Source organism: Bombus huntii, chromosome 3 (genome assembly GCF_024542735.1).
Source record: "Bombus huntii isolate Logan2020A chromosome 3, iyBomHunt1.1, whole genome shotgun sequence".
NCBI classification, from domain to species: domain Eukaryota; kingdom Metazoa; phylum Arthropoda; class Insecta; order Hymenoptera; family Apidae; genus Bombus; species Bombus huntii.
In genome coordinates, this window is record NC_066240.1 from 10,061,091 (window position 1) to 10,081,469 (window position 20,379).

The 20,379-nt window shown below is 28.9% G+C and overlaps 5 protein-coding genes across 29 annotated transcripts in view; 3 read left to right on the forward strand and 2 right to left on the reverse strand.

Moving 5' to 3' along the window:
- LOC126863815 (crossover junction endonuclease MUS81) overlaps positions 1 to 8,311 on the reverse strand; it is a 48,768-nt gene extending 40,457 nt beyond the window's left edge. Inside the window, exons 1-9 of one of the 6 annotated variants that reach the window (XR_007688988.1) lie at positions 7,063 to 8,305; positions 6,877 to 6,982; positions 6,668 to 6,788; positions 6,157 to 6,582; positions 5,871 to 6,087; positions 5,581 to 5,793; positions 5,376 to 5,489; positions 5,168 to 5,306; positions 5 to 127 (exon numbers count right to left, since the gene is read on the reverse strand). Coding sequence is in view for 5 of the 6 variants with exons in the window: in XM_050614380.1 (XP_050470337.1) it covers positions 5,061 to 5,306; positions 5,376 to 5,489; positions 5,581 to 5,793; positions 5,871 to 6,087; positions 6,157 to 6,582; positions 6,668 to 6,788; positions 6,877 to 6,982; positions 7,063 to 7,428 (1,809 nt within the window). In the remaining variant the exon portion in view is untranslated. Of the gene's footprint in view, positions 1 to 4; positions 128 to 4,471; positions 4,819 to 4,887; positions 5,326 to 5,375; positions 5,490 to 5,580; positions 5,794 to 5,870; positions 6,088 to 6,156; positions 6,583 to 6,667; positions 6,789 to 6,876; positions 6,983 to 7,062 lie in introns of those variants that run through there. The other 5 variants (XM_050614381.1, XM_050614383.1, XM_050614385.1 and 2 more) reach the window with 5 other exon arrangements.
- On the forward strand, positions 682 to 4,657 carry LOC126863821 (odorant receptor 9a-like). Of its 5 annotated transcripts, none has more exons than XM_050614398.1 (10): positions 682 to 1,851; positions 2,501 to 2,670; positions 2,802 to 2,927; positions 2,988 to 3,105; positions 3,200 to 3,464; positions 3,587 to 3,703; positions 3,804 to 3,894; positions 4,103 to 4,239; positions 4,307 to 4,439; positions 4,523 to 4,657. In XM_050614398.1, exons 2-10 carry the CDS (start codon positions 2,638 to 2,640, stop codon positions 4,574 to 4,576), a joined length of 1,074 nt encoding a protein of 357 aa, XP_050470355.1. In that variant the 5' UTR covers positions 682 to 1,851; positions 2,501 to 2,637; the 3' UTR covers positions 4,577 to 4,657. The 5 variants fall into 5 exon arrangements, with proteins under 5 accessions (XP_050470355.1, XP_050470357.1, XP_050470358.1 ...); XM_050614400.1 differs by having other exon boundaries at positions 682 to 1,102; positions 1,176 to 2,670; XM_050614401.1 differs by having other exon boundaries at positions 682 to 1,102; positions 1,179 to 2,670.
- A 64-nt stretch (positions 8,312 to 8,375) lies between the features above and the next one.
- On the forward strand, positions 8,376 to 12,500 carry LOC126863820 (SHC-transforming protein 1). 4 transcript variants are annotated; one of them, XM_050614392.1, is made up of 11 exons: positions 8,376 to 8,643; positions 9,034 to 9,161; positions 9,254 to 9,324; positions 9,442 to 9,502; positions 9,570 to 9,743; positions 9,840 to 10,003; positions 10,090 to 10,328; positions 10,407 to 10,556; positions 10,621 to 10,748; positions 10,813 to 10,923; positions 11,002 to 12,500. In XM_050614392.1, exons 2-11 carry the CDS (start codon positions 9,063 to 9,065, stop codon positions 11,134 to 11,136), a joined length of 1,332 nt encoding a protein of 443 aa, XP_050470349.1. In that variant the 5' UTR covers positions 8,376 to 8,643; positions 9,034 to 9,062; the 3' UTR covers positions 11,137 to 12,500. The 4 variants fall into 4 exon arrangements, with proteins under 4 accessions (XP_050470349.1, XP_050470352.1, XP_050470351.1 ...); XM_050614395.1 differs by having other exon boundaries at positions 9,054 to 9,161; XM_050614394.1 differs by lacking the exon at positions 8,376 to 8,643 and adding an exon at positions 8,650 to 8,856.
- A 1,612-nt stretch (positions 12,501 to 14,112) lies between these two features.
- On the forward strand, positions 14,113 to 15,713 carry LOC126863827 (protein FRG1 homolog). The gene is made up of 5 exons (XM_050614411.1): positions 14,113 to 14,467; positions 14,557 to 14,633; positions 14,706 to 14,998; positions 15,184 to 15,383; positions 15,460 to 15,713. Exons 1-5 carry the CDS (start codon positions 14,409 to 14,411, stop codon positions 15,605 to 15,607), a joined length of 777 nt encoding a protein of 258 aa, XP_050470368.1. The 5' UTR covers positions 14,113 to 14,408; the 3' UTR covers positions 15,608 to 15,713.
- Positions 15,714 to 16,735: 1,022 nt separating this feature from the next.
- The window catches only part of LOC126863810 (kinesin-like protein unc-104), a 35,450-nt gene continuing 31,806 nt past the window's right edge, over positions 16,736 to 20,379 (reverse strand). For all 13 annotated transcript variants that reach the window (XM_050614358.1, XM_050614370.1, XM_050614369.1 and 10 more), the window contains one exon: positions 16,736 to 20,245. In XM_050614358.1, the coding sequence (XP_050470315.1) occupies positions 20,146 to 20,245 (100 nt within the window). In that variant the 3' untranslated portion in view covers positions 16,736 to 20,145. The remainder of the gene's footprint in view (positions 20,246 to 20,379) is intronic.

A 20,379-nucleotide genomic window follows, 5' to 3' on the forward strand; every position in this document is an offset into this window, starting at 1 on the left:
TTACGTCATTTCTCTTTTAAGACTTTCAAAACATGTATGTCATACTTCACGATGTTAATGTCACTGAGAGGATGAGTTGACTCATAGACATTTACTCATATTCATTGCATTTTATACCTGGATGGACCTACAATGAGGATAATAAGATAAATAGTCACTATGCATTGTTAATGTTGAATAGTTTAAACAACGTTATCGATGTAAATAAAATTATTAAACTATATCTTTCACAGAATATTTTTAAATATTTTTAAACATAGATTGATCTCGCTTAATAATGTAAATCACTGTTACTTAATCATTTTTATAAGCTAATGATAATATCTTGAAAATGAGATGGACATTTCGCCATCTTTTGTAAGACTTCCTGAAGGAATCATTTTGGCTTCTTTATTTCTCCACATAAGGTTATTTAAACTCTTCTCAAGACTAGACTGATCTATAACCATTATTTGTGCAAAATTTCATTTCGCTGAAGTATTGCTTAATAATTCCTAAACAAATAAATGGGTAAATATAATAGTTCCTATAGAAATTGTATCAAAACTGTGCAAAAATAATATCACATGGTACAAGGTATACATATTTCTTTCATGAATGTCCATTTATTTGGATTTCAATTATTGACGTATACAGATTTCAATTGCAGAAAATAATTCTGCCGAAAAGAAATGGCGCTAACATTAAGAGCATTGGGTACGAAGAGTTTAAAGAATATGTGATGTTGCATTATAGATCTCTTCTAAACTAATAATCAATAAGAAATTAATATAACTAGATCTAAGTTTGGTTCTTTTATTATATTTCTACTAAAATTACGTTGTTACCAAGCATTTTAACAAGATTAGTAGTTAGTTTTGAGGCCGTGATAGTTGTAGTTGCTGGCTGTAGATGTCGCTGCTGGGGCAGATACTGCTCTATTTTCTTCTCATTTAAGAATCGTGGAAAGAAAAATCGGACTCCGGTCGCCGGGGATTTGAACCCGGGTCCCGAACGTTCGTAACCTAAGGCGCTAACCACTGCGCTGCCGTTGTCCGACACTAGTTATCTTCCGGTGGTATTTGCTGTCGAGTGCCGCCACAGTTTCATAACTATTGTTCGCGTAAGATATCATTTCGCCAATATACATATACAGATTTTCAATATGCTGGATTTTATATATGGATTTTACTTAGTAGGCATAACGAATTATGTTTTCGAATGTTATAATCTTCTTCCCTACGGCCTGTACAAGATAAGCTGCTATCCATCTATCGTTCGATTTAAGGAACCCTGTGTACCCCGCTGCTTAGACTCACCTACTTTCGTTCCTGTAAAGAAGGTTGCTCGGCACAGAGGTATTTTGGATAATATTTAATTCTCAATAACTAAAAAAGGAAACCGAAAACACGATCTTTTTATTCTAGATTTTCATTATATTTTAACTTCAAGTATCGCCCCTTAAATATTTTTACACCTGTAGCCGAATACACTATATAGCAGCTTATTGATTAATATAATATGCGTATAAACCTTTGGACGATGCGTTACAAATATACAACGCAACAAGTAATTGGGTGTCACTGCAATGTCGATCGCACACATATGTATGCTTCTTGCTCGTAAGATATTAACCACCAAAAAATTTTCGAGGAATAAATTGATTGAAAACCTGCTGCTATCGCCGATCGTCATCGACTAAGGTTGTGTCACAACCAGTGAGGTCGATATTTCAGGGTAACCACAGGTTTTCAATTCCCAACGCAAATGATTGACACTCTAGCAACCGATGGCCTATTATTTTCACATCTACGACATGGTTATTATTCGATGTCGTGCTACCCAACATTGTGCTATAATGCATACTTGCCGGTAAGCAAACCGTCAAACTAATTCGATGGTAAAAATTACATGCTTTCACAGACATCGGGTGAAGGGATATAAGTGCATTCGTAGGATCCATTTCAATTTCTCGGTGTACAATATAAAGAACAACTTTCATACTTCATACTTCATACAACTTTGTTAAATCACTTTCGCCGCCTCGTTTGCTAATAAGTCGACTGTATTAGACAGATCTAAGAAATTTAAATAGTAAGAGAAAACTGAATATATTCTATATTGTTGCTGACTGTGGATTCTTTTACAATTATACGAAATTTAAAAATGCAAAATTTCATAGATTTCTCATAATATACCAAAATATATTAATTTTAATCGGTAAAGCGAATCTCTATATAAGTTCCATTTCATTACTTGTGTCCATAAAGGTACAAATTTGTACAAAAATTTGATATCAAATTATGATTATTGCGGTAACTCGGTGTTATAATTCACTGACTATAAATGTTTCAAATACCAAAAAATAGATGTCGAAATAAATTTCTTATTTTAGCACATCATATCATTTTCTCTTTTTCTTCTTCATTCTACCATATTTTACATTACGATATCAAATTCAACGTTGAGTCACATTTTTCGATAAAAGACTTGGATTGTTAGTTTAAACGGCAATGTTCAGTGTTTCAGGCAAACAACAAGCAAGATTTTAATGTGTTCGATATTAGCTACCATAAGCCGCTTAAACAGTATCTGTCAATTTGTGGGATAAATCCGTATCAGGAAGATCGTACCAGTAATATTATAGTAATTGCAATAATGTGCGGTTTTATAAGCTTCTTTGGTCCAACGGTAAGAGGAACGTATGCTATGTCGTTTTCATGATTATTATTATTAATCGATGAATATAATGAAAAATAAATAAATAGCAGAGTAAGTAATCAGGTAATATTATTACATGATTGGGATTCACGATTCCATAGTCTATGCAGCTATACGATGCCATACGTAACAAAGATTTCGATAACGTCATCCTGAATTTACCGCACATACTTACAGTACTTATCAGTGTTGCAAAAATACTAAACATCTATTCCAACAAAACGCTGGTACGTATGTATTTAATATCTCCTTCACATACAAAGTCATAATAATCAAGATATCATTAGTTTAGAAAATTATTTAATTCCCTGGAAGAAGATTGGAAATTACTGGAATCAAAAAATGAATTACAAATGCTAGATAAATTTACCAAACACGGCTATAAACTTGCATGTCTGTACAGAAGTAAGTGGTCATCTTATGCTTATCTTTTTATTATATACTTCCACAACAAGTGTTGGATATAAAAATAATTTTTAATTAAAAATAATTCTTCCAGGAACGTTATTAATAGCTCTCGTAATATTTCTGTCCCTTCCATTATATAATCCCGTCCTAGATATTATTATACCATTAAACGAAACCCGACAACGAAATAATGTATTTCAAGTTCACTATGGTGTCCTAGATAACGAAGAACACTTCTACATCGTGTATGTGCATTTATCTCTTTGTGCGATTATTATCGTGGTAACGATAATCTCGGTAGATTCGTTATACATTACTATTATTTATCACGCTTGCGGATTATTTGCAGTATGTGGGTAAATACAATGGTTTAAATAAAAATTCTGTTAAAACAATGCAAAAATTGTATTACGCGGTAAAGAGTATACTTCATTTATATATGTTTACTTATTTGGACTTCAATTATTCACATGTACAGATCCCAGATTCAGAAAACTGCAGAAAATAATTTTGTCGAGAAAAATGGTACTAACATACGCAACATTGGATACGATGCTTTCAAAGAATGCGTGATGATGCACTATAAATGTCTTCAGTCTGTATAGTTTTAAGTCCGACTAGTTAATAGTAAACTAATAATCGATAAGAAATTAATACAACTTGAACTGACTTTGGTTCATTTGTCATATTTTAAGACTTTATGACGTCCTCGAGAAATGTTGCCGGAATTTGTACTTGATTACGATGGTGCTGAATGCAATCATTCTCAGCGTAACAGCTGTTGAAGTAAGAACATCTTTTATACACCTTAGAAATTACTAGATTGTTCATTTTTTCTGCATTTTTTGAAAATACAAATGTTGACATATGTAAAACAATTTTTTATGTAACTACCATGTTTTTTTAATTCTCTTCATAAAAGTTTGAATTAGGAGGAACATCCTGAGTCGAATAAGTATTGAGAAAGAACGAAACCGATGCTTTTACCTTCTAGGTAATTGTGTTCTTGGACCGACCGGCAGAAGCCATCAGGGCTATTGTCTACCTCATAGCAGAACAATTTCATTTGTACATGTTTAGTCTACCAGGGCAAACATTACTGGATCAAAGTGTAGAATTGGCCAATAAAATGTAAGTTTTCAACGCATATAAAATACAGAAAGCCGCAAATAGTCTAAACTTATGGATTTCGGGGCAGATATGACTCGGATTGGTATAAAATACCGACAAAAGCTCAAAAGGTATTTTACCTAATGCAAGTGAGGTCCAACAAACCGTGTATATTGACAGCAGCGGGGATATACGAGATGAACATTGAAAGTTTTGGAATAGTACGTAATAATGGAAATTAATAAAAGTATCATGTTATAATAATTTAAGCGGATGTTAGTAATAATAATTCTTTAATTTCAAGACTGTTAAAGCTTGTATGTCGTATTTCACCATGTTCTTGTCACTGAGAGAATAATCGTTCGTACCTACTCGAAAATATTCGTTTCTAGTAATTTTATGGTTTAATGACAACCCAATCTTACATTTTCTAAGAGTTATGTCAATGTTATATGATTATGACTATTCTGAATGGAAGAAAGGCATAAATTATTGAAATAAAATGATATACTTTACCAAGTACTTTACCAAGTACGTCAATAAATTGTTATATACTGGTTCAATAAAATTTTTTATCAATTTGTCACTGATGCTGTTATTCTGAAATTTGTGGCATGTACTCATTGGGGTATTATTGCTAAATATTTTGAAAATAGTAATTAGTAGTGATCATGAGCCCAATACCATATATATAATAAAAGGTTTTACAAAGAGTATGAATATTATAAAATAATTAATTCTATAAAAATATTATTCTCTATATTATTATTGTATAAAATTTTGTTCATTTTTTTGTACATATAATATTCATTTATGTCTTTATTCGTATAAAATTTCAGTTATCAGTTTAGATCTTTTTTCATATACAATTGATAAATTGTTTTACTAATTACTGATCCTATAAGACGTTTTTTATCACCAAATTCAATAGCAGCTAATAATAACTCACCATTGCAACCAGACTTCTGAAAAGCTTCAACTAATAATCGGGGAGTTGGATAATGTTCTACAATTGCTAAAGCTTTATCTATGGACATTCCTTTTAACTGTAGTAGTTGGCGGACAAACATTTGATTTACTTTAAAAACCTAAAAAATGTATTAACACCTAAAAATGTAAACATTAAATCAATGATCAGTGATAAATAGCTTAAATACCTTTTGTTTAGAAGCTGCTTTATTAAATTCTTCAAATACCATGAGACTACAGGTATTATTTGAAATATTTGTTCGTGTAATAACTTCTTTTTTACAACCTATCAGGTTTTTTTCCTAGAAAAATATATTTGCTATAAAATACGATTTAAACTAAATTACATAACTACACAAAAATATAAAAATTTGTAGTAAAAAGATTACGTACTTTGAACATTTTTATTAAAATTCTAGTTAATGATGACAAATAAAACATAGAATCTTTATGATTCTTAGTATATTTTACAGAGAAACCATCTTGTATCAAAGTATTAATGGAAGCTTGCATCAATGATGAATGTGGTATTGTCAATCTTTGACCCTTCTCATAATCTTCAATTATGTACATAAGATTTGTAATTCCAGATTGCTTTAATCTAAACTATATAAAATAATATTCTATTTAACCATATAAAAATATATAAATATGAATTATGTATACATATGTCATATATATACCTTTTGTTCATGAAATCTTCCATCTGTAATACTTGCACTTAAATCATCTATTCGTTTCCTTTCTACTATAAAGGGTAAGATTAGTTCATTATTTTTATTTTTTCTACACCTAGCAATCCATGCAAAATCACCAACTTTTAAATGACGTATCTCAAATGATACACCAAACTCTGTTAGTCCTGTGATAGTAGCATCATGTTGAGGTTCTGTCCTACCACTATATGAAAATTATTTACAGATACATGATAAAATTTTAACATTATAATTTAACAAAATGTAAACATACCCAGCAGTCTCTTGTGTATCTACTAATAATATTATATCAAAATTTCTTGATTCTAAATAATAGTTTCTTTGAAAATCATCTGTAAAATCTGTTTCATTATTTTCTAAATTATGTACATGATTCATATCTTTTACTTCTTTCATTTTTTCTTGCACTCTTTTTGGGTAGACAATATTTTCCTTCAATTTTCGTTTTTCAAAATTCTCATCAGGTTGTTGGCAGTGATTTTCAATAGTAATAGTTTCCTCATTCCTATTATTAAGATCGGCTGAATCTTTTATTAACTTAGACTTTTGTGTAATCAATGGTTTTAATGAGTTTTGAATTTTATTTAATACTTCAAAAGAATTTAATGATATTACATCAGTAGTTGTAATTTCACATATCTTCTTTGAAATACTTATACCATGCTCTGTAAGATTATACCTATACAAGTTATACTACATTTAATACTACAGAAATGTCAAATTCACATATAATTTTAAAAATTGTTATTAATAAATATTATTACCTAATTGGTCTACCTATCATAGAAATTAATCCACTTTCAAACAAATCTAAGACTGAAGTCTTTGCTCCATGCCCACACAACTGTTTCATTTCCAACAGTAGATCTGTTTCTGTAGTATATCCTAATAAATTATAGTATTCATTAGTGATATAATAATTTAATAATAGAATACACTTACACAAAAATAAAAAATATTCTTTGAAATATACCTAAATAACATGAGTCTAGTGTTTTCTTATATAATATCAATAAGGCAGCATAATTTTCTACATTCCAAGATGATAAATTTAAGTCGTCAAATGTTGTTAGTTCTGTCTTGAAACAATATATTTATTAAGTTTATTTCTTTGATATGTTATTACATCTGTATATAAGAAATATATAAATATATTTACTCTTTCAGGTACGAAATCTGCGTCCACAATAATTTGTTGTGATCTGCGTTTCCTTTTAAATACAGGTTGTTTATTAAAACTGCAGTGCTTGCAAACATTCTTCACACTTACTGAGTCATTATTTTGAACTTTATATTCTTTGAGTTTTCTATCTAACATGGAGCATAATTTTGTGCCAAAGTGTTGCAATATTATACAATCCTTCCCAGATTTTAACGGCAAGGGATATTTTTTTAATGCAGCGAGTGCTTTCGAAAAATGATATTGCAAGTCGGAATTTCTCGATGCAGCCTCTTTTCTCCATTCTTCTAACCAGAGCTCAAATAGTGGGTTTGGATTCTTAGGCTTAAGTTTTATTCTTTTCATAGTATTTTTATATCACGGTATGCAAAAGATTATATCATGTATGTTATTAAGTTTAATAAATTATGAAATTAATACTTCAACCAAACACAAAATATTTTTAAGGTTGAAATCTGTATGTATATCAATTTTAAATGTAGAACTTCAAATCTTCACGATCTATACATATATTTATATACATATCCTCTTTTAAATGGAAAATCATTACTTTTATAAACATATGAATAAATACATTAAACAATGAACATTTTAAAATTATTCTTAAGAAATTTTCTTAAGGGCAGATTCACACAATATAGGATGTTAAGTCAAGGTAGCTCTGACATTTCTGACAGTATTAATCATGATCTTCTAAAAAATTCTTGACTCTTGACACTCATATAATACTGAAGTTTAAGGAAAATCGAGTATAACTACCTGTGAAAAATCAGCATGGAAGACAAGAAGTCTGTCTGTCTTACAAGAACTTGGATTTTATTGAGCTTCCATGATGATTTTTCACAACTAGACACGACTCAATTTTCGAACGGTTTTCTCTAGCGAGTGTCGAAACCTCTTTATATGATCGCAGTAGTGATACAAAAATTTCAATATTACTAGACATCTTAAGAAAATATTAATTCATATAGAATTATATAAAATATCATAAATATAATTCATATATATTAATTCATATTACTAACTAACCAAAAATAAGTAAAATTTATATGTGTAGTATAAATATGTATTTTTGATCTCTTTTGTATAAAAATTAATATATATTTAATTCTCTTTTTCGTAAAATAAAATTATTATCGATGGAGCAATATTAATAAATTATTTATATTTAAATACAATTTATTTTAATATGCTTTTATCTTTTAATAATGAATAATAGAAAAGTTGTGTTGTACATAGTGTGAAATGTGTAATACGAAAATTGATTACAAATCATGGTATACTAAATATGCATTTTAAAATAGACAAAGCATACTGGTTCAGTCGGTGATAAAGGGAACATAATAAATTGTCGATAATTTTTGTTTGGCATTTATGGAATTTTCTACAAGATAATAAATGTGTCTCCTAACTTGGGTGTAGCAGAAAATGCAGACCAATACGAATTTATTATAGTACTACATTTTATATAGTGACCGAAAAAAATTTCTATGAAATGATTAGTGTACCAAATGAGTATAATTGTATCGTAGACGTGTGATTCCAGTAACCGTCTGCGAGGTATGATCTCATTTCCTGATAAATCATGTATTTGTGTGTTAATCGAAATTTTCTTGTTCACAATTTACGGAATATCTTAGTTATTCGCATTCGGTTGTCACTGCCAGAAATGTATTTCAATTGAAGTATAATGTCAAGTAACGTTGTCTGCATTATGTAATAATCATTGTCGACTTACCATCATAACTATAATTACAAAGTGTCAAAGACATTGTAAGCGATACTGTATTTATACATATTTAATTGGAAAAATGAATGATTATTAGTTTCAAGTTTGAACAAAAATTACAAACATAATATGCCTACAAAACATTCTGAATGATATTTTTTTCTTATCTTATTGTACAAAATTTTATATTTTGTATAATATTTAAAATGCTTATGTTGTAGTTGTATACTTATGTGCGTAGAATTTAGAAATGGCAACTGGAGGTAGTAGTTTTATAAGTAAACCAGCCAGAGGATGGTTACACCCTGATCATTTAGTGAGCAAAGAAGGAATTACCTATACTGTTAAAGTAAGTTTCTATTTTTCTATTATCAATATGTAGCATTAAAATAATTTTTTACAAATTATAAGTGTTTAATTATTATATTATATGATTTTCAGTATATAGGATGTCTTGAAGTATACACATCTATGAAAAGCTTAGATTTTGAAACAAGATCATGTGTTGCCAAGTAAGCTTTTTAATAAATTTTTAAAACACATTTATATGTAGAATTTATTTTACATGTAAAGAAACACTAAAAGTATAAATGTATGTTCTTAATATATTATGAACAAATTTTTTTTAGAGAATGTATAAACAGAGTTTGTGAAGCAGCTGGTTTAAAATCTGCAGATAAAAAGAGAAGGGTATGTATATTATTAATTTTTACTTTTATAATTGCAGCTTTACATTTATAATAATTTATATTTGAAGGTGGATAGGAAAGTGTTAAGAGCAATAGCAGATAAACCTCGCATGGAGCATACAGGTGCTACGATAAATTTAACTATTAGTAGCTGTAGCTTAGCTTTGACTAACATAGAGACTGGACATACTATTGCCAAACATGAAATGCCACGTATATCTTTTGCTTCAGGTGGAGATACGGTAAATTATATGTTATGAAATATTAGTTTTTATTACCATTTGTATTATACAATAATTGCCAGACATATGAACTGGTTAATATATTTTTTTTTATAGGAAATATTAGACTTTGTAGCATATGTTGCTAAAAATATGCAAGAATGGCGTGCTTGTTATGTATTAGAGTGTGGAGGAGGACTTGCACAAGATGTCATATCTACTATTGGACAAGCTTTTGAATTACGATTTAAAGAATTTCTTACAAAACCAGCTTCATTACAGTAATTATAGATATTAAAACAAATTTTATTTATTATAAAATTAATCTTTAATATGTTATTTAATATATATCTTTTTTATAATACAGCCCTATGTTAAATGGCATGCGAGAAGCAGATAGAGATTATTATAATGATCTACCAGGGAAAGTACCACCTGATATTGGCCCTCCACCAGTTCCACCATTACCAATTTCGGCATCAACACTACCTAATTTAAAACATCATCATTCTACTCAAAATCATGTGTCACGTAGCAATGTACAAAATTCTGCTTTACATGACACATTTTCCATAAATTCTGATAGACATCATCAACAATGGCCAGGTAACATTCCTTTAAAATTTTATTATAATTCGTAATTTCATTTAATAACGAAAACTAACTTCATTTCTGTTATTGTAGAAAGTGATAACTTAATTGACTTGAATTCTGATGGAACATCAACGAATTTCAATATTCCTCCTGAACATAACTATGTAAATGACAGTGTCATAGCAGCTACAAGAGAAAGTCATCGTGACCAAACATCACTTTTTGATGTGTTTGATATGCGTAAGTAATTTAATGTTGATATAGCATTTAAAATTCCAGCATATAACATAATATAATTTTATAGAGCCATTTAGTTCTGCGATATCAGATTTGAATAGATTAAGCCCCCATTCTCAAAAGCAACAATTAAAACAAGAGATATGGTTCCATGGTAGTGTTAGTCGTGCTGAAGCAGAATCAATGTTAACGAGGGTAAGTATTGCCATTAATATTTATATATAAGTTGTGTATATTTTCAATATAACATATTTGACAGGATGGTGACTTTTTGGTTCGAGAATCTCAAGGCTCGCCTGGACAATATGTCCTTACTGGTATGAACAATGGTACTCCTAAACATTTACTGTTAATTGATCCGGAAGGCGTAGTAAGTATTTTAGAACATAACATTGGAAGAAATCTACATACATTAAAAAGGCAAATTTATGATTTATTATAATTCCAGGTTCGCACAAAAGACCGCGTTTTCGATAGCGTTAGCCATTTAGTAAATCATCATTGTGACAATGTGTTACCAATTATATCAGCAGACAGTGTTTTAGTACTTCGGTATCCAATCCCCAGACGTGCAAATAATTGATTTTTACAAACTTATAATAGTGCACAAAGTAACGAATGAGATTCACATTTGGTATCGATCAATCTCACTAGTATTTACTAAAAAAATTCGATACTGAATATGCTTTTCATAGCAAAAATTTCATGCCATGAATACTTTTCTTTGAAAGAGGAGAGGGTTTATCCTAATTTTACGTTCTATTCTTATCAAAAGAAAGACTTAATATTTCACGAAATATAATCCTATAATTATTAGTAATATCACCGTGCAGAGAGGTGTTGAATCATACTCAAAATTAAAGAAGTTATTATTAGATGTTAAATTATGATGATTAGTGTGTAAAAGATTTTATCAAAGTATTTTTATGTATCAATTTTTTTGTAAAAAGAGGTATATGTAAAAATGGTAGTATTTACAGTATTCCTTTTTTAATTTATTAAATTGAATTTTTGAGATACTGTCTCATACATAATTTTTAAATAGTACCAGTATACTTCCATTAAATATGAACATAACATACGTATCTTTAATTGTTTACAAATATTTATAAGTTTATAGTTGCAAAACTATATGAATTTCTCTTTTCATTAAATATTCAACTTAAAATATATAAAAAGATAACATTAAATGATATTGACGAATATTAAAAGATAACTTTCAACTTAAAATATATCAATGTTACATCTGTTAAATATTAGACAAAGATTTTTTTAAATTGACTAAAATCAATTATTCGATATAACTCAATATTAAATCAAATATAGTTTTTTTACTCAATTTAAATCTAATTAATTCAATTTTTGTGTAAGACTCAAAATAGTATCTTACATATGCCATTACTACACCTCAAAGTGTGCCACAATTTAATTTTTTAGTGGAGATTTGGTACCGACTACTGAATACAATAAAACTATACATTTTTAATTTTATATATAACTTTACCATATAGATTATGGCTTTCATAAAAAAATGTTTTGTAATTTTAGTCATTTCATGTTATAAAACTCGCAAAATAGTTATGTGCATAGAAATATATATATATATATATATATATATATATATATATATATATATATATATATATATTTACAAATTTTGTAATATCCTGATAGTATAACATTTTGATTCCATATTTGTGAGGTAATTTTCATTTGTAATCCCAATTTTAATAGAGAATTGTATATTTATATTTTATCTAAATATATAATAATCAAAGTGAATTTTGTATTCTGCATATTTATTTGCAGAAATATTTGAACTGAGTCCTGCGAAGGACCTTGCGTTTGCACTTTTATATTATGCATATATTAAAATATTTATTGCGCTTAAATATGGCCTATATTGTAATGTTTTTAGTATTAAAATATACAAATTATAATATTTAATATTTTTACCTTCCATGATTTTAAAATAGATATATATGATAATAGTACATACAATATGAACTATTGATTATACGCTACAAAACTATAACATTAAATCGTATCTGATAATTTATTGCTTATATAGTTTCTTTGAGAATAATATCGTATATACACAACAAATTTAAATATTTGTGAAAATATTAGTGAATAATCACTAATATTTATATTTTTGCTTAAAAATTTCGATACATGCATGTATGTGTAAGTATATACGTATATTATTATTTTCTAGCTCTTTCAGAGATATAATAATGATATAAAATAAATATTCATATAAAAATTTTATATAGCTTATGACTGATCCTAACTCTGATTCAAATACGTAACTTTGTGTAGAAAGAAATATTTTCTTGTTTTTTATGCTTAATCATATTCTTAACCACATATGTGAAAATCAAGAATAGTGTAGTGTCTCATAATCTAAATAATTAGCATTTGTCTATGCTTGGTATATACGCCTTCCATTTCATTCGTATAAACAGAATTAGTTTACTCATCTCTGATATAAGCTTTATGCTCTAGACAAAAATACAATAAGAAATTAAATATGATGCACGATTGATCACGATTGAAACTAGGAAATTAGGGAACTATACCGAAACCTAAGGAAAACGATTCGAAAATTGAGTCGTGATTAGTTATGAAAAATCAACATGGAAGACAAGAAGGTTCTCGTTTGGCCCATGTGTAACATGCTATGAATGTCTCAGACAAGAACAGAGACACTCTTCTCATCTCTGTCTGTCTCGCAAGAACGCGAACTTTGTTGTCTTCAGAACTTTTCACAAGTCACGACTCAATTTTTGGACGGTTTTCCCTAGCGCATGTCAAGGTCGAGACCTATTATGTTATAGTTGTGTGATTAATCGTGCACTAGTGCTGTTGAACTGAACTGTTGAAGTGAAGAACTGGGGGAATTTCAGGCTGGGTTATTACCTGGGGAATGCTAAAGCACTCTCTTCGTGTTTAGGAATTTTTAATTAAACAAATGAGGAATTAACGAATGGTTTAGAAAGAATACAGAAAGAATTAAACTTGAAACAAATAACTATATTTTGATAAACCAATTACAAATTGAAAAATCTTTAATCTATCATGATTTCCACATTTTTAGAATAGTGTCCGGATGTCGGGATTAGCTTTACAATTCTGTCTTTCGTACTTTCGTCCGGTATACTTGTGTCTTCGGTTGTTACATAAAAAATGCAATGTGTTTACGATCAAATAAGAACAATTGTTTGTGCCTTGACAATGTTCTTTTCCATAGTAACTTAGATAAATATGCAAATCAGAAAGTGATTAGAATTATCAGTGGCAAATAATTTGACTGTTAAGTATTATATTTTTATATGGTTATCTTACGATTATCTTCTTTGATTATATATTTTATATATGATTATATATTACCAAAATCATATTAAAATAAAATATTTACTTAGATAAATTGTCTCTGTTCATTGCTTCAATTACGATCTTTTACAATGAATGAATGAATTTGGCGCAAGTTAGTTTACACAGAGCTTAATAGAGGGCGTACATGACGGTACTGATATTAATTAATACAACCAGTTTCCTCTCTAATACAATTTTAGGAAATATAAGAACTACAACTAGTAAAGAGTAACTACATCGTAGATGTTTATTTTTCTTGTAGTCTATAAGAATAAGTGTAAAACATGACAATGTTGTTGATATAATCTTTATTATTCAAAATATTAATAATAATTGTTAATCTTTTCATCTATATATTTACGTACGTGACAAAAAAAATATTTTTCTGTAATTCACAAGAATATTTTATTGTATTAAATACAATAATTAAAATTACAGAATAAATATATAAGAATTAATATATAAAGAAACGTGAAAATGTCAGAATATGATAAAGTGAGAACTGGAAAACTTGTTTTGAAAGGTGAAAAAAAAAGGTATACAAGTTGTTCCCATGCATAATATGTTCGTTTCAATGCATATATATTTTAAGAAATAATGAATTATTTTCTTTTGTTTTTTACAGAACGAAAAAGAGGAAGTTGAAAAAACAAGAGAAAGGACATATTATAACCTCAGAAGATAAAGATACTATAAGTCATGGTATTTTATTTTAATATATATGTACTTCCTCATATCGATTATCAAAGTAATTGTATTGTATGTTATTCATAGGTGGTTGGTGGAAAGCTACACAAGTGTCAGAAGTTACAGGAACAGTAGCGATTGAATTTGGAAATCATATCTACATGAAAGCATTAGATAATGGATTATTTACCTTAGGTGCACCTCATAATGAAGGTGAAGGGCCTTTACCAGAAGAGATTCTAACAGCTTTTCCAATAAGTGAAACTAAAGTTGCATTGAAATCTGGTTATGGAAAATACTTAGGTATTGATAAAAAAGGCGTTGTCATTGGAAGAAGTGATGCAGTAGGTATGATTGAACAGTGGGAACCAATATTTCAGGTAAATATATTATTCATTGCAATTTTTGATTACTGAGTCATTTCATTAAGATTATCATTTTCATTAGTTTGTATAAAGGAATGAGATTATTTATTTAATTTTACTATCATTAATTTAACACTACAAGTGTAAAAAAATATAACTATTTATATATATTTTATAAAAAAAAACTATGATTTTTTTAGGATAACAAGCTTGCTATTTTAAATAGCAACGATTGTTTCATATCAGTTACAGATGAAGATGACATTATTTGTCAGAAAAGGACCGCTGGATCTTCTGAGTTTTGTACTATAAGAAGTATAACTCAAAAAGCTCAAGATCCAAATAAGGATATTCCCAAAGAGGAACAGGGTTCTCTTCATGATGTTGAAGTGAATTATGTGTAAGTAGTATAGATTTTATATGAAAAGTTGTTTTCAATATAATATAAGAAACATAATATATTGGCAATATTATAGGAGAAAGTTCCAGAAATTCCAGGACAAAAAATTAAGAATAAGTAAAGAGGATAGTTCTAAACTAGAGAAAGCAAAACGAGAAGGAACTTTACATGAAGCTTTATTGGATAGAAGAAGCAAGATGAAGGCAGATCGATATTGTAAATAATTTTATACAAAATTGCATTATGTATTTAAACATGTATTTAGACAATTAATGCCTTCTAAAACGTATAAATCTTTAATAAAAATATGAAAAAAGTATATGATCACAAGCTTGAGATAAAAAAATTCTTTATATATATCATATTTATTATGTACATTCATTATATTACATAATTTAACTTTCAAATTCATTATCTTAAATCATCATAATCTTCATTTGCAATCATTAAAAAGGTATTCTTTTTGTTCTTTTCTTTGCACTGCAATGCACTTTGTAAATGCACTGCAATTTTATTAACATTTTACAATATACTGATTGATTTTTATGTCATTAGTCAGTTTACATACAATTATTGTATAAATTTATTTAAATTGTGTTTTTAATTTGTGTTTACCATTAGTAAGTAAGTTACCATTATTTATTATTGTATCAAAATCATTGTGAAACTATTCTAATTAAATTAAAATACATTTTGTAAGGATAATCTTCAAAAAGTGCTCGATTTACCACCCGACAATCACTTTTAACATCGATAGAATTGGGTTTATTCTCATTTAGTCATGATGTATCTATGTTGTGTTGTAATATGATTGAAATTTTAATAACAGATTTTTGAAAATATACAAAACGGCCGTCCAAAAAGTGAAATAATGGCACCATTCTTAAATGTAACCTATTTTTCAAAGTAATATTACAATTAAGTTATATATAATTTTGTTCTAATTAATGTCTCTTTTTCAGTTAGTAATTACTGTTATTTTAACACGTCAAGTTGACTTATATTTTATATCGAAAGTGTGCATATCTATTTATTATTTGATATGTTGTTATCAAGACAAATATAACCAGATTGTACAAAATCTTCTACCCACTCAATCAAATGAACAAGTTGCACAGAGATTAGCCAACACTTTTAAAAAGTTGACTGAACATATAAATTTTCTCTGGAAATATGTTTGTAGAGATAAAGAAAGATTTAAAAATTCTTTTGATGAATTCGTTGCTAATTGCAGGAATTTTTAATGATTAAATAATATTTTATTGATTTTTTTGTTGTGTCCATTTAAGGAACGAAAAAGCAAATTTTACCTTTAATGTCAAATTTAACATAAGGATATGTCACAAAAGGAATTCATTAAGCATGTAAGCTTTTTATTGACCGATTTATTACACGTTACCACTTACAGTGAGTCTAGCGAAAATCGAATAATTATAATAATAATAAATACAAGTTACAGCATCGATGCATGTCTTTTTCCATAGCAAACGATCAAAAACGAAAACGTTTTTGCAATAGAGTTTTTAGTTACCTTACAAACAAGTAAGTACATGAACTTACATACTTGGTACAGATCAAATCATTGTTAGCCTTTTTATCGTATGCCTCCAGATGGTCTTTGACATTTGACAAAATGCTTATGTTAATATTAAATTTATTTATATATTTATATAATATACTTTATATATAAGGTATATATATATATATACCTTATATATATAAGCAAACATGTCTTTCGCGCTATCTCTTTCGCACTCACTCTCTCTCGCGCACACGCGCTTCTCCATTCTCTCCCCTTTAGTTCTTCCCTTTCTCTTCTCTCGTCTCCCTTTAATTCCGCATTTTGTCTTTTAATAACAACAATGATTATTAATCTTATCGACAGCGTTCCTGTATTTTTATTCACAACGCTCGTATCATTTTTCTTTCTGCTCACTTGTCCTATTTTCCTTTAATTAATTTTTTATTTGTCTACTCCATGCTTAATATTCAATTTCTTTTCCTTCTTTACGTAGTAATAAATTATGTCTTTAACCCCCTGAAGCAATACTTTTCTTTTCGTTTTATTTACTTACATGCACAGTTGTTTGTCATATATAGTATAACAAATAAATTATGCGTAAATAACACGATTAAAATATAAATGCTACGTATCGTAGGTAATATTCATAAATACATTATGCATACATATACGTATTATGCTCTTGTACAATTTATAGATGTCTTCTTACATGTTAAAAAAAAATGAATGAATATCTGAATTATGCATTGTTTATTTTTTATTTTGTTGTGTAAAAGCGCATGTCGTAAACCTTTATTTTAATCCTAAGTCTGTAAGTACAGTTATTCTGTAGATATACAATAAACATCTTAGAAAATAGCAATAGAGAGAGAGAGTACACTTTTTGCATTCTCCAGTTCAGATTTTTAATGTGCTTGCTTTCAAGAATTAATATTATGAATATTACATTTCTTATATTTATTTTCTATATTTATGTTACATGGATTCTACCATTCCCATTTTAAACAGGATTTGGAGTCTCTTTGATATATTATTAGACATAAGCAACAATCTAACAATACTAAATATCACCTTTTGATAAAAAAGAAGGATAATTAAAAAACTTTAATATTGTACAGTGTTTTTCATACATTTTGAAGGATGAAAAATCATTTAGCTTTAAGAATTAACCAACATTGCACTCCTATTGTTATACTAGGGAAAATGAAATATAATTTTTTGGGGATGTACTGAAACACGACGTAATCAAATAATTAATTTTATCGCGGTAATTCTGCCCATCAATTCGTTCATTTTATTGTACGGTTTAATTCAAATTTCCACTAATAAATAAATAATCGAAATGGATTACCTACTAAATTCTCGTATTTGAGGCTGTTTCATAACTACACACAAATTTTCAATTGTGAAATATATATATTATATACTTGGCAATATTAATTAAATACATTTACAATTTCAATTAAAAAGTAATAAATAATCAGTCTATCCCTTAAATTGGGGTGTGTAATTGCAATTTGATTACTACTATATGGTTGTAAAAGTATAACATAAATTAAAATAAATAATTAAAGCTAATATGTACTGAGCAATAAAATTCATGTATATAAAAGAAAAATGATTAATGTCGATACTATCGGTTCGTTTCACCTAAATTTTTGCTTCAAAGGGTTAAAAAAGCTGAGTGCGTATATAACTTATTAAAGTACGGTTTCTCGTTCTTCATCGACACGTACGTCCTCGTTAACAAAATAAAACTATCAGACTCTACAACAGTATAGTAAGCAAAAACGGTAACAGAAGCGGGGCTCACTTTTGTGTAAACCTCCGCGTACAAACAACCGAGAAAATAATCCGCTTACAAATTTCCCATTTTATCTGCCGTTCAACAGAATATGTTGGTAATCGCTTTTCACTGATAACTCGGTTAGGTAAGATCGATAGAAAAATTTGAATATAACTGAAATCAACGAAGAAAAATATTTCTTAAATGATAATAAGGGTTATGCCAGTAACTAACACTGACATAAAAGTTTTAACGAACGTTTGTACTGAATTAAAAATATACCTGACTCGACGTTTCGTCTAAATAATACTGCAAATTATCCGTATTGTTATTACGAAGTTTCTCTGTTGAGACAAAAAAATGTTTCCCTCGATCTTTATGTTTGAATACTGGTCTATACAGTAAGAGTACAAATTTGAGTGAAATTTGTTGTGACCTCGATATTCTACTTATGACTCAAGTATTCATTATTCGAGGTGTAAAATGGTTAATACTACAGCAACACGAAACAAGAGGAAAAAGGATTATTTCGATAACGGTCATAATAGATAAACAGAATTACATAAACGAATTACTAACAATGAATTGTTCAACGATTACCGTTTAGAATTCGCGTTCGAAATCATCTGCACCCTTCTTGGTGTAGAATCTCTTATTTCTCTCTTTCCTTAATTCCTGTTCTCTTCTTCCTTTCGTTCTCTTTTTCTCTCTTTCTTTCAGACATAAACACTCAAAAATTCATAATTTCACTACATCGCCTTTTCCCTACTTCTCTCTCTCTCGTTCTCTCCCTCTCTTTCTTGCTTCCTCTCGCGCCACATCTTCTCTTTAATGAGTATACCTACAATGTGTATTCTCTTGCCTCGTTTTCTATGATCGTCTTAGGAATGTTTTATTTAGGCATAAATACGTTGCTCTTCACTGTATGCGTTCCACGCTTAAAAGAGAATCGCTTCGTACGACCGACTAATATCGAGAAATTCGAATATATTATAAGATAGGTATCGCGAGCTCGTGGTGATGTCTCATCAACGTTATTGTACATTTTGATCGTGTATCAAAATGAACGGAGAGACCATTGAAGGAGTATTTGCGATTCCGAAAGTAATAATGTCAATAATTCGAACACGTATAACCATTTTTTCTTTTTTTGTCAAAGGATAAACATGCCCTTGCATTTAAGAGTCGTTCCGATTTTCATTTCTCTATTCGGTCGCCAGGAGTAAAAGGGCTGACGGGTAGTTAAATCAGATGTCACGAGATATTAATCGGCGGCTACCGAAGCTGGTAGTCAATCGTTAGTACGCATTTTTCGAGGCGTTTTAATAATCGAAAACTACCGAAAATCGAAAGCTACAGAGATCATGAGACTCGAAGGCCGAGTGCGACCAGCAAAGCACCTTTTCGGAGGCTTTTGCAATGACGCTCGTTACCTCGGCCAACGTGTCGGCCACTCACTTATTTTGGTTCGACTGTTGATCTATGGGCGGGACTAGACCAACAGGCGAAGCGTTATTCAGATTTGTAGCTGGCCCCTTGCGTGCTAGTTTTGACCTGTAACAATTGAAAGTATATTTCGTTAGTGAAATTTATTAACGTTATAAATAAATTTTTATGAATTATATGTTGTGATACAAATTTATAAATACTCTCAAAACCTAAAATCTTTATTTGTTCATATAAACGTA